We start from the raw sequence: 12500 nt of genomic DNA, 5'->3' as shown, positions 1-12500 counted from the left end.
GACGTATAGGCATTGTATATGACTACTTCATTTGTCGCCCTATATTACCCTAAGTCTTCCCTCGTTTTGATCAAGTCTTTGGTTGTGTGGGCCCAAACGAGTCCTGCTTCCAGTCTTTTTTCATCGAGTCCTCTTTGCTTCGTTTACCGGAAAACTTGAGTGACCCCAGCCTTATACAAGCGAGGCATACTACTCACAGGATCACAAAGTGAGAAGAGAGAGGGAGAGATAGACTGGGTTTGACGCTGGTGATACCTTGATCACACCTTCTATATTTTCCAATCATTATAAACCAGTGATAACCATTTTTGATTTCTTAACCAACGCTTATCATGTCGCAAAGTTCTGCGAGTATCGACATGGAAGAAAACGCAGAAGCAGTTGCATTCGAAATCGAAGATTTGAACACTTCCGCATCGAATTCCAATATGGCGGACCTTTCACAGCCAATGCCATCAGATCCATCAAAACACTGTCAGGAACTTATCTATCGTCTGGATGCACTGAGAAGAAAAGAGAGTTTCTGCGATGTAACAGTGTCAGTAAAAGACAAAGAGTTTAAAGCTCACAGAGTTGTGTTGGCAGCAGGAAGCCCGTTTTTTCTTTCACTTCTGGTCAGTGACATGAGAGAGGGAAAGGAACAGTTCATAAGGATAGAACTTGAAGAAGCAACGGAGTCAGTCATGGAAGAAGTTCTTAAATACATTTACACCGGTAATGTTACAGTCACCAAGGAGAACGCCCACGACTTAGTCGCAGCAGCAGATTATCTTCTTTTACCAGGTTTGAAAACGTTGGCTTCTGATTTCTTGAAGGAGAACATTACAACTGAAAACTGCATTTTCAGTTATTACTTTGCCGATAAGTATCAGTGTTTGGAATTAATGGAGGAGTCCTGTGAATTTATTAACTCAAAATTCAGTTCAGTCATGAAAACAGACAACTTCCTGAAGCTCGATATCACGCAAGTCACGAAATGGGTTTCCAGTGATGATGTTACTGTCACCTCCGAGGAAGAAATTTTTAAGGGAATAGTAAAGTGGGTGACTCATGAAAAGACTGAACGAGAAAGCGACTTTGCTAAATTGTTGAATCAAGTCCGTCTGAAATCCATGTCTCATGACTTTCTCTTCAACAAACTGATCAATGAAGAACTGGTAGCAACAAGCAAGCAAGTTGCCAGACATGTTACTTGAACATCAAAATCATGCTGTTGTTCAATACAGAGATAAACTTTGCATTTTTGGGGGACAGCGTGTTGGACCAGGAAAATCTCGAGTAATAGAATATTTTCTATCTTCCACTAATTCCTGGGGAACAGTTGAAGGAAGACACCAAAGTGATGTTTGTTATTGTTTATCAGTTCTAGATGGTTGCATCTATGCATTATTTTGGAAGGCCATTATTCTCTATAATCTTGATGAGAATGTTTGTGAGGCTGTGGCTGATCCACCAACTGTTCGCTATTTTGGAGCTTGTTTAGTCAGTGATAAAAGACACCTTTACTTGGTAGGAGGAAGTGATGCTTTTTGGCAGGTATCTCAAAAAGTGGAAAGGTTTGATCCTATTTTGGCCACATGGGAGGAGGTTGCAGCTATGAATGAAGCAAGATGTAATGCTTTTGGAGCAGCCATGAATGACAAAATCTACATAGCAGGTGGTGTAAATGCGGGATGCTATATAGTACTGAAGTCTTGTGAGGTGTATGACCCATCAACTAATGAATGGCAAGTCATTAGTAGCCTCAAGGTGTGTCGTCAAGCTGCAAACATGGTATGCATTCAGGAAGCCCTTTATGTGGTTGGTGGCTTCAAAGACATAAACTCGTCTTCAAGAGAGTTATCAGTGGAAGTATTTCAGTTAGGAGCATGTGAATGGAAAAGTAAGTCCACTATACCCACTAACTTTGAAAATGATCCTGGGGATCAAAAGAAAAAGATTCATCATAAGGCATGTCTTGCAGCGATCCACAAGAGCCTATTAGAAAAGCTGCGTAAGCTCTGACATTTTGAGATTTCTCTTGTGACTGCCTTGTGGTGGCATTCCTTCAAATAATGCCACCTGGAGACATTTTCCCCTTTAATTCAGTACTGTAACTGCCTTATGGTTTCATTCTTTCTTGGTGCCACAGGGAGAAATCTTATCTGATAATTCAGTGTTTGTTTACCATTTCTTGCCTTTATCCACCTTTAATTCAAGTGACCTCCTTTTAAGGTGGCTCACTAAAGTTTTCCCAAGAAAATGATCAAGATTTTGAAATTGGTGAAATTAAAGCAACAGGATGTCTCTTGATACTTTAGCCACTGCAATTGATATAAAATGTAATTTTACATAACAAATAAATACAAATCAGGGGAAAATGCTAAATATAGTGACTGAGCTCTTTGAGGGGGGACTGGAAATCAGACATTTCAAAGTCAGGCCTTTTTCTAAAAAACTAGCTGTGGCCTCCCACCCTAAATTCACAGGATTTCCTTAGGAAGAAAAATAATCATGTATAGAGAGACAGGTTTTTTGCAAATGGCAAAAATGTCAATTTTCGTCTATTTTGATAATAACTGAAAAATTGTCTAATAGTTATTTTTACAAAAATGTTGATGCTTTCATTGGATGCACATACTATCCTTTTGCCACTCAATCGCTGATGCAAATGCCAAGAAAACCAATTTAAACTGATAACTTTTCAGTTGTTCATCTTAAACGACAAATGTAATAAATTTCTGATAATTGTAAATTAGCATAAGTTGCTATTTTCCCTGCTCGTGTCAGAGGCCTGGTAAGCGGTGTTAGGTGCGCAGTGGTTTGTGGGATCTAGGTTTGTATTTTGCGGGCGTTAGTAGGCTAAGTCATTCTACGGTCAGCCTTTGCCACTGCACAAGTCCAGTTTCGTCTATTGTTATATCGCACTGGAAAAAAAAAGTTTCATGCCTTCGTTAGGCTGTATATGATAGCGTTCTTTTTCATTGTAAATAGTGTTTTTGAATAAGAATACCTAGAACCCCAAGGGTTGCACCACTGCCTCGGTCGGGGGTACACCTTCCCCGATTTTCACCTGCTGGTTTTTAGGAGTTCTCGTGTCCGGATCTAATGCATTTCTCTTCTCTTCTTATAGATTTGATGTATAAATGTTTTTGTACCCATTCCAATGCTTAATAAATGGCACGGTGTCTTAGCTGGCCAATGCACCCAAATATTACTGTTGTGTCCGGTTGAGTAGTGGAGGCAAAATGGAAGGTGTGTTTTTAAACTGCTCAAATACTTTTGAACATCCTCACCATCAAATTCTAACTACTTTGCGGCCAAACTCCGACCCTTAATACGTTAACCCTAACTTCAACCCTTAATCCAGCAGAAAAAAGGACAATATAAGTTCAGTTTTCGTCTCTTTTCTCAGGCGATGTCCTTATTGTAGGGTAGTAAAACTTCAATGTGGCTTTTGTTGTGAATCAACGTGACAACAATATCTAATGAACCGACCGTCAAAATTGGTTGCACGCATACAAAATACCCAGACGGTGATTAGATATTTCGAACGGGACCTTTACAATAGCACTTGTTTTAATTGACGTCACGAATTAACGCCCAAAGCATTATGGGATTAATATGCGGAGAAAAACAGACATTTTTGCGCCGGGATGTTTGTCCGCATTTCAATCCCATAAGGCGTTGTGAAAGGGCGTTATGATCTATTTTTATCACTTGTGGAAAATGCTATAGAGGTTTTGCACGGCAGCCATATTGCATGGCAGGAACAATGAAAATGTGTATGCATTAGAAAGAACGTTTGTTCCCATGGGAAAAAGAATCTATTGTTCCTGCCATGCCACATGGCTGTCGTGCAAAACCTTTATTGGTTACACGTATCCAAATCTAGAAAGGAAGAAGTGATCTTCGTACTTATCTGGAGAAAAATAGTTCTCTTACTGGCATATGCTTTCTCATTTGTGTTATCTTTAAACAACTTTTAAGTCTTAAAAGATTTCCTGACGAGTGGAAAAGCGCCAGAGTTACCCCACTTTTCAAACAAGGGGAACAGAATGACTCGTACAATTACCGCTCCATTTCCGTTCTTTCGGTAGTAGCCAAGGAAAAGGAGAGAATAATCTATGGCCAGTTAAAAACATATATGGCAGTAAACGATTTTATATCTAAATATAAATCGGGTTTTCGCACAATTCGTTCTACTGTCACTGCTTTACTTGAGGCTACAGACTCTTGGGCGTATAACGTTACCGAGGAAAAGTCAATGCAGTCGTCTTCCTGGACATAAAGAAGGCCTTTGATACGGTCAATTACGAAATCCTTTTATCTAAATTGAGCAATTATGGACTATGCGATAACGCGCACTCTTGGTTTGTCATACTTGGACAACCGCATGCAGAGATGCTCAGTTAATGTCTCGCTCTCTAGGAGCTGCTCATAAAGCCGTGGTGTTCCTCACGGCACTATCTTCGGACTGCTGTTATTTTTACTGTATATTAATGATTTACCTAATTGCCTTTCAAATTGTCAATCAAGGGTGTATGCGGATGGTACGTATCTAACCTATACGCAGGTTTCAGCGTTGACAATATCCAATCCTGTCTAAACGACGATTTAGCAAATGTTAGCAATTGGCTGATTGCAAATAAACTCACGCTTAATATGACAAAAACTGAATTTATGCTTATTGGGCCAAAATAGAGACTGTGTACTTTAACAGTTCCTCCTAGACCTTCAGTATTGAGCAAGTTACTACTGCAATATTGTTTAGGGAAACTGTGGGGTAACTTTGCAGAACAAATTGCAAAAACTAAAAAACAGAGCAGCCCGTGTTTTGACCTATTCTAACTATGACGCTGATGTCAGAAATTTATTTCAACTCTTAAAAGGCAAATTGAAAGAGCAACAATGGTATTTAAGGACGTTCGCGCTAATTGTTTGTGCGCAACGTTACTGCGCAGGTAACGCGACTGTAATATGTCACGCATTACTTCGAGCATTAGTGAAGTTGAGGTTTTAAAACCTTTGCAAAAACCGTAGACGATAAGTCTTGCACAGCGTTGGATCAGAGAAGATCGTGATCAGTCAAAATTGATTTAAAATATTTATCAAAGTCAAGTAGACTACTGCACAACTGATATTCGCGAGGTTTTATCAGTCGTGCACTAGTCTACTTGACTTTCATACAAATTTTTCAAGCATCAGTTAAAATAACATGGCGACAAAAACGCCGAGGAAAAAATTCCAGGTCGGCAAAAGAATGGCACATTTATTTCCGAATCATCATGAAACTTCAAAGAGAAGTGAGCGGGAGGATGGAAAAGCTCTGGAAAAGGTAGCTGATCGAGTAGACTAGTGGCTGAAAGTTTGGAAAACTCGAGGACGAAACGTTGCGTAAATTTAATGGGGCTGTTTCTTTTTAATGTTTTTATTACCCTACGAACTTAAGTTCAAAGTGAATGCATGTTCTTCAAGTTCTTTTCCTTTACTTTCGTGAAAATTGAGCAGTACTTTCGTCCTCGTCCGCTTCAATAGTGCGGACCTGCGTGGAAACAATCAGCGATTGAATTTCACAAAAAAACTCACTCCAGAGGATGAGCATGACGGCAATGGAGAGATATTATACAAAACACCAACCAAATGAAGATGATCCCTGCTTAAAACTTCGTTGCTATGCTCGAGAAAGGTTTTTTTCCGGTAAAAACCTTTCATCTCTTCAACGATCGATCCTCTCTTGGGTTCCAGTCCTTGCCCGACAGGTCACGCAAAAGCATGACAAACGAACTTTTCCAAGAGCTTTGCAGAATCACATCGATTTTACTCGTTCAGATCATCGGTGACCCCTATTTTTTTAATCATGAATCACTTACTTTTCTTACTATCTACAAAATATGATGAAATGAAAAAATTCTCACCGTAAGAAGTTATCTTTTTTTAACATTTTCTTTCCTCGTGCCATCGAATTCTGGTAGTGGTTGCAACATATAGAGCTTACGAAAACGCTCGTCGAGGATGAACTCTACTGTTTACCACATCCCTAGCGGCATACAATTATCTAAAAATCTCACTCCTAAAAACCTATGCACGGAAACTTTCACTCCAACAGTTTATTTTTATGATTTTCGATGGATGAGCAGATGAGCCTACATCTCGCTATTATGACCGATTTCTCGAAATTAAGGCATTTTTCCACTGCCATTTTCTCCGAAACAAAGTCGGTGACCCCCTTTTTTTTTTTCATTTTTGGAGTATGTACTTTATGACCTAACTCTAGGCGAGAAATGAAGAAAATCTCACCGTAGGAAGATTTTGGCGCGAACGTCCTTAAATCACTACAGAGAGTAGCGCCCGAGTATCTCCGCTCGAAATTTGTCCATCGCGTGAATACGGTAAATGTTTTGCGCACAAACTGCTACAAAAACAGCTTTTATTGGCTATAGTGGCGCAGTTTTGTGGAACAGTTTGCCTTTAGAACTAAGGAAAGCAGAGTCTCTCAATCAATTCAAACGATTGATCAAAGAGTCAAAGAGGCTCATATAAGCCACTCTTTTAAACACGGCATTCATCATGAAAGCAGCTTTCATTTTGTAATATTATATTAGGGTAGGATAGCAAAGGTAGGTTACATAGTTTTATCCATGCTTGGTTTACAATTTTTAAATGTTTTTATATTGATGATGATTTGTACGGCGGTTAAATAAAAATTATAGACACCTGAAAAATTCAGGCGGCTTTGACAGGATTCGAACCCATGACCACTGTGCCAGATGCCTGTGAAACGCACTACCTGAAGTCACTCGGCTGGAAGCAGGTCAATTTGTTGGCCTCCTGTGTTGGCAGTGGTCATTAGTTCGAATCCCGTTGAAACCACATGAATTTTTCAGGTGTCCGAGACAATTGCTTAAAGAGGCACTGTCATGCTAAATGTTTGTTGTTTTTAGGTCAAAATTGGGTAAAAATCTAAATTAGTAATTTATTTCATAAGTTCAACTTTCCTGACAACCCACTGAGAAGATATGAAATGTGTTTATGGCACAGAGAGCTATTCGCATTTAATTTTTGGCGACTCTCTGAAGACACTGTCCAATCCATTTTCAACCCCTCCATTCTTGACCGCAAACAACGAAGAATAGCTTCAGTGCACTTCAATGGTTATTGGCAACAAAACTACAGCATTATTTTTTGGTCTTCATTGATGGAAGCCGTCTTTTACTGTTTTCAAGTTTGATTAAAATAGCGTGACACTGCCCCTTTAAATTGTGCAGAAGACTAGAGATTCTGACCATTTGTAGATGTCATTACAGTGGCAGCACTTTTCTCCTCAGTCATTTATTAAAGAGCCTGAGCTTTGTCCTGCCGGAGCTTTTCATCTCGCGCAACCCCCCGCACAATAGTCTGATGCTCAATCAACTGAGTCAATCGTTTGTGTTGCTTGACCTTAGAAGCTTTTAGCAACTCCTATATATTCCTGTCGCGGCGTTTTCACAGACCCAAATATTCCTAGATTTAATTTCCCGCGAATGAGACTCCCGCAGGAGCCCGATGGCCAATCACAGGAAACCAACTTGACGGCAAAGGTAGTCCAAACATAGATTGGTCTGTAAAAATGCCGTGACATAGGCTTAGTATGGGAGTTTCTCGCTCCCACTCATGGGCTCTTGTCAATACCCATCTTTTCTTGGACTCGGGCCGAAAATACGCACAGTCGCGGTAGTGGTATAATGCTGCTGTAACCGTTGACGACCGTTATTGCTTCAAATTTCTGAGACTGCGCAGACGGGCCGGAAGTCCGAGATTCGCGGGCTTCCTGCTTTGGTTGTGGTCAGAGTCCGTGTTCTTGGCGCTGTTCAATAGAAAAGCGGACTCTGGGGACGAGAAGGATTCAAACTCCGAATGTTGTAGGTTGATGTTTATTGCCAGTGGTGCGTAGATGCGTAAATTACAACTGAATGAAAAACAAAAGAAGTTGACATTTCACCAGCCTATAAGCAGGGTATTGAGTGAATATTTTGGCTGCGGACACAGCAACTCGTGAAAAAAATGGAAAAGGAAAAGCACTTCCCCCCCCCCCCTCCCATTCTTCTCACGCAATTGCGGCTCGTAACCTGCTTACAGGCTGGTGAAACTACAACTTTTTTTTGCATTTTTTTCAGTTCTGTCGTAGGTCTGATTTACGACTTTATTTGTGGTTAAGTCGTGGTATAAGCTACTCTCATTAGAAATTCGTAACCAAAATCGTGCTGTCTAAATCATCCCTTTATTAAAAGAAGCACTTTAAAGTTTTTATGAAAGGCGACACATTGGCTTGGTTCTTTAGGCAACAAGCTATCATCTGGGAGGTCGTGAGTTCGAACCTCAGGCGGAACAAACCCTCGGTTTTTTTCAATAACCGAGGAGAAAAGTGGAGCTTTTGTGGCACTTATTTCCATGGGATAAAGTAGCTAGATTCCTTGGATTTTTGGTTGACTTTCAACTTTGCACTTTCCTTTTACCGGAGGATGAGAAGCTTAGGTTCACAACTTTACGTGAACACATCTTAGTCAACTGAGAGGTCTGATGCAGTGAAGACCCTATAGCGACTGGCTGGTAAAATATCTTCGTTTTGTATCGCAGTCCCTGCTGCTTTGCTCTACGATTAAATTATTTTCCGACCACCGCTGGCTTCGCGTTTAGTTCGAGTAAAGGGAGACTTAGGAAGGAAAAAAAACAATGGAGTTTCCTCGACTCTTGGGAGGGTTGTCTCCCTTGGCTTAATAAAAACCAAGTTGTGGTCAAGATTTCCTCTGATGCTTCAGATTTTGGTTGGGGAGGCTTCATCCTGTCACCGGGCTACCGCCTTTTGAAATTCGGGACTGTTGGATGGGGGATAGCAGATCTCTTGCGATTTTTGTTAAAGAAACCCTCGTCTTTGTTATTACATTGCAGGATGGTAAAACCCTCGTTACCAATGCGCGCGTAGATGTCCACACAGACAATATGGCTTTTTTACAGTCTTTGGAGAAACAAGGCTGTTAGAAGTACAACTTAACGACGCTCTCAAGAGGTTGCACGGGAGAGCCTACGCCTTCAAAGCAGTTATTTCTTTATCTTCTACCAACCCGGCCAATATGGACTGCAAATTAGCAGGCTCAGTTAGAAATTCCCACCTATTGCCCGGGTATTCTCCTTCGCAGCCGTCTTTCAAGGTGTCACGCAACGCTCCCCCGAAAGGGAGGAGGGAGCGGACAACCCGATAGACGGCTGCGAAGGAAACTTTTGCCCGGGCTGCTTAAAACGAAATACCAATCCCCTACCACCTGGGGACTGTATTTTGTCTTAAATTCCTTTACTTACCCAACTAATTCCCACCTTTTTCCAGGGTGTAGGGGGAGATGGTGGGAGTTTTCACAGGAATCGTACACAGGCCTCTTGACAGAGAGACAGACTGGGTTTGAGGCTGGTGATCAAATCTTTCGTATTTTCTTCTCGTAAAATCTAAGAAGTGCTAACTTTTTTTTAAATTTCTTAACCAACGCATTATTATGTTGCAAAGTTCTCCAAGTATCGGTATGGAAGAAGATGCAGAAGCAACTGAATACGAAATCGAAGATTTGAACACTTCCGCATTGGATTCCAATATGGCGGACCTTTCACAGCCAATGCCATCAGATCCATCAAAACACTGTCAGGAACTTATCTATCGCCTGGATGCTCTCAGAAGAAAAGAGAGTTTTTTCGATGTAACAGTATCAGTGAAAGACAAAGAGCTTAAAGCTCACAGACTTGTGTTAGGAGCAGCAAGCCCGTTTTTTCTTTCACTTCTGGTCAGTGACATGAGAGAGGGACACGAACAATTCATCAGGATAGAACTTGAAGAAGCAACGGGATCAGTCATGGAAGACGTTTTTAAATACATTTACACTGGTAATGTTGCAGTCACTAAAGAGAACGCTCACGACTTAGTCGCAGTAGCAGACTATCTTCTTTTACCAGGTTTGAAAACTTTGGCTTCTAATGTTTTGGAGGAAAACATTATAATTGAAAACTGCATTTTCAATTATTACTTTGCCGAAAAATATCAGTGTTTGGAATTAATGGCGGAGTCCTGTGGGTTTATTAACTCAAATTTCAGTTCAGTCATGAAAACAGACGACTTCCTGAAGCTGGATATTGCGCAAGTCATGAAATGGGTTTCCAGTGATGATGTTACTGTCACCTCCGAGGAAGAAATTTTTAAGGGAATAGTTAAGTGGGTAACTCACAAGAAGAGTGAACGAGAAAGCAACTTTGCTGAATTGTTTAGTCAAGTTCGTCTGCAATCCATATCTCGCAAATTTGTTTCCAACGAATTGGTCAATGAAGAACTGGTAGCGACTAGCAAGGGGACTTTGAATTTTGTGTTGAGATCCATTGAGTGCATTTTTGATCCCTTCAGTGAAGATGCTGCCAAGCCACCCAGGAAGTGCTTGGAGAGATACACAGATGTGATTTTTGTTTGCGGTGGCAGGACAGCCTTATGCTATGCACCCCAGAAAGACATTTGGTATCAGTTGCCAGACATGTTACTTGAACATCAAAATCATGCTGTTGTTCAATACAGAGATAAAGTTTGCATTTTTGGTGGACAGGGTGTTGGACCAGGAAAATCTCGAGTAATAGAATATTTTCTTTCTTCCACTAATTCCTGGGGGACAATTGAAGGAAGACATGAAAGTGATGTTTGTTGTTGTTTATCAGTTCTAGATGGTCGCATTTATGCATTATCTTGGAAGGCCATTATTGTCTATAAGTTTGATGAGAATGTTTGTGAGGCTGTGGCTGATCCACCAACTGTTTGCTCTGGAGCTTGTTTAGTCAGTGATAAAAGACACCTTTACTTAGTAGGAGGAAGTGATGCTTTTTTGCAGGGATCTATAACAGTGGAAAGGTTTGATCCTATTTTGGCCACATGGGAGGAGGTTTTAGCTATGAATGAAGCAAGATATAATGCTTTTGGAGCAACCATGAATGGCAAGATCTACATAGCAGGTGGCATAACTAAAAATGAGCGATGTTATACCACATTGAAGTCCTGTGAGGTATATGACCCATCAACTAATGAATGGCAAGTCATGAGTAACCTCAAGGTGGGTCGTCAAGCTGGAAACATGGTATGCTTTCAGGAAGCCCTTTATGTGGTTGGTGGCTTGAAAGACGCACTATCGTCTTCAAGAGAGTTATCAGTGGAAATGTTTCAGTTAGGAGCATATGAATGGAAAAGTAAGTCCACTATACCCACTAACTTTGAGAATGAAAATTCTGGGGATCGAAAGAAAAAGATTCGTCATAAGGCATGTCTTGCTGCAATTCACAAGAGCCTATTAGAAAAGCTGTGTAAGCTTTGACATTTTGATATTTTTCTGTAAGAGTTATGACTGCGTTGTGATGGCATTCCTTTAAGTAGTGCCACCTGGAGACATTTTTTCCTTTAATTCGTTATTATGACTACCTTATGGTAACATTCCTTTTTAGTGCCATGTTGAGAAATGTTTTCCAATATTTAAGGTTTGTTTAACCATTTCTCCCCTTCATCCACCTTTAATACAAGTGACCTCCTTTTGAGGTGGTGTACCACAGTTTTCCAAAGAAAATGATCAAGATTTTGAAATCTATGAAATTTAAGCAACAGGATGTCTCTTCTGAAGTGTCAGTCACTGCAATTGATGTAAAATGTAATTTTACCTAAGAAATAAATGCAAATCAGGGGAAAATGCTAAATATAGTGACGGAGCTTGTGGAGGGGAGACTGGAAACTAGGCATTTCAGAGGCCTTTTTCAAAAGCTAGCCGTACAACCCACCTTACAATTTCAGAATTTATTAGCGAGAAAACATAATCATGTATAGACAGAGAGGTTTTTCGCAGATTTTGCAAAAATGTCGATTTTTTGTGTATTTTGATAATAACGGAAAAATTGTCTGATTTTTATTTACAAAAATGTTGATGGTTTCGTCTTCATATTGTTTACTAAGTGAAATTCCCAAAATTTCAACCCTGGTCATGTCCTGGTTTTTACGTACTTACTTTGAATGTCTTTTACAACGTATAGATGGTATAACAATCATTTCTGGTTCTTTAATCTGAAAACATGTTTCAGTTAGGAGCATGCCAATGGAAAAGTAAGTCCACCATATCCATTAACTTTGAGAATGAAAATCCTGGAGATAGAGAGAAAAAGATTGATCATAAGGCATGTCTTGCAGTGATACACAAGAGTCTACTAGAAAAGCTGTGTAAGCTTTGACATTTTGAGATTTCTCTCATGTCTGTCTCGTGGTGGCATTCCTTCAAATAGTGCCACCTGGAGACATTTTTGCCTTTAATTTAGTATTATGACTGTCTTATGGTGGCATTCGTTCTTAGTGCCATGTGGAGAACTATTTTCTTATAATTAAGGACTTGGCCTTCGCCCACTTTTAAAATGTGACCTCCTTTTAAGGTGGCTTACTACAGTTTTCCAAAGAAAATGATGCAGGTTTTGAAATGTGTGAAAGCAAAGCA

The 12500-nt window shown here is 40.2% G+C and overlaps 3 protein-coding genes across 4 annotated transcripts in view; all 3 read left to right on the top strand.

The window, feature by feature from the left end:
* Window positions 1-12500, top strand: part of LOC138026917 (kelch-like protein 3) — a 32112-nt gene that overhangs the window by 18188 nt on the left and 1424 nt on the right. Inside the window, exon 2 of the mRNA XM_068874374.1 lies at window positions 12280-12500. This exon is cut by the window's right edge and continues 1424 nt beyond it. The gene's annotated coding sequence lies outside the window, so the exon portion shown is untranslated. The remainder of the gene's footprint in view (window positions 1-12279) is intronic.
* On the top strand, window positions 333-2004 carry LOC138025620 (kelch-like protein 3). Its single transcript, XM_068872805.1, has 2 exons — window positions 333-1157; window positions 1399-2004. The coding sequence occupies exons 1-2, from the start codon at window positions 333-335 to the stop codon at window positions 2002-2004; spliced, it is 1431 nt and encodes a 476-aa protein (XP_068728906.1).
* Window positions 9413-12500, top strand: part of LOC138026916 (kelch-like protein 3) — a 6860-nt gene continuing 3772 nt past the window's right edge. For both annotated transcript variants that reach the window (XM_068874371.1, XM_068874372.1), the window contains exon 1: window positions 9413-11220. In XM_068874371.1, coding sequence (XP_068730472.1) covers window positions 9504-11220 — 1717 coding nt within the window. In that variant the 5' untranslated portion in view covers window positions 9413-9503. The remainder of the gene's footprint in view (window positions 11221-12500) is intronic.

This window comes from Montipora capricornis, chromosome 12, assembly GCF_036669925.1.
Source record: "Montipora capricornis isolate CH-2021 chromosome 12, ASM3666992v2, whole genome shotgun sequence".
Classification (NCBI taxonomy): Eukaryota; Metazoa; Cnidaria; class Anthozoa; order Scleractinia; family Acroporidae; genus Montipora; species Montipora capricornis.
Note: the sequence above shows the minus strand (reverse complement) of the source record. Positions and strands in the feature narration are given on the sequence as shown.

What these genes read in the sequence shown, in the direction of transcription:
- LOC138025620 (XM_068872805.1), top strand. Translation starts at nt 333, where the DNA reads ATGTCGCAAAGTTCTGCGAGTATCGACATGGAAGAAAACGCAGAAGCA. An exon ending in AACTGATCAATGAAGAACTG is followed by an intron (nt 1,158 to 1,398) that starts GTAGCAACAAGC and finishes TTATTTTGGAAG; the next exon opens with GCCATTATTCTCTATAATCT.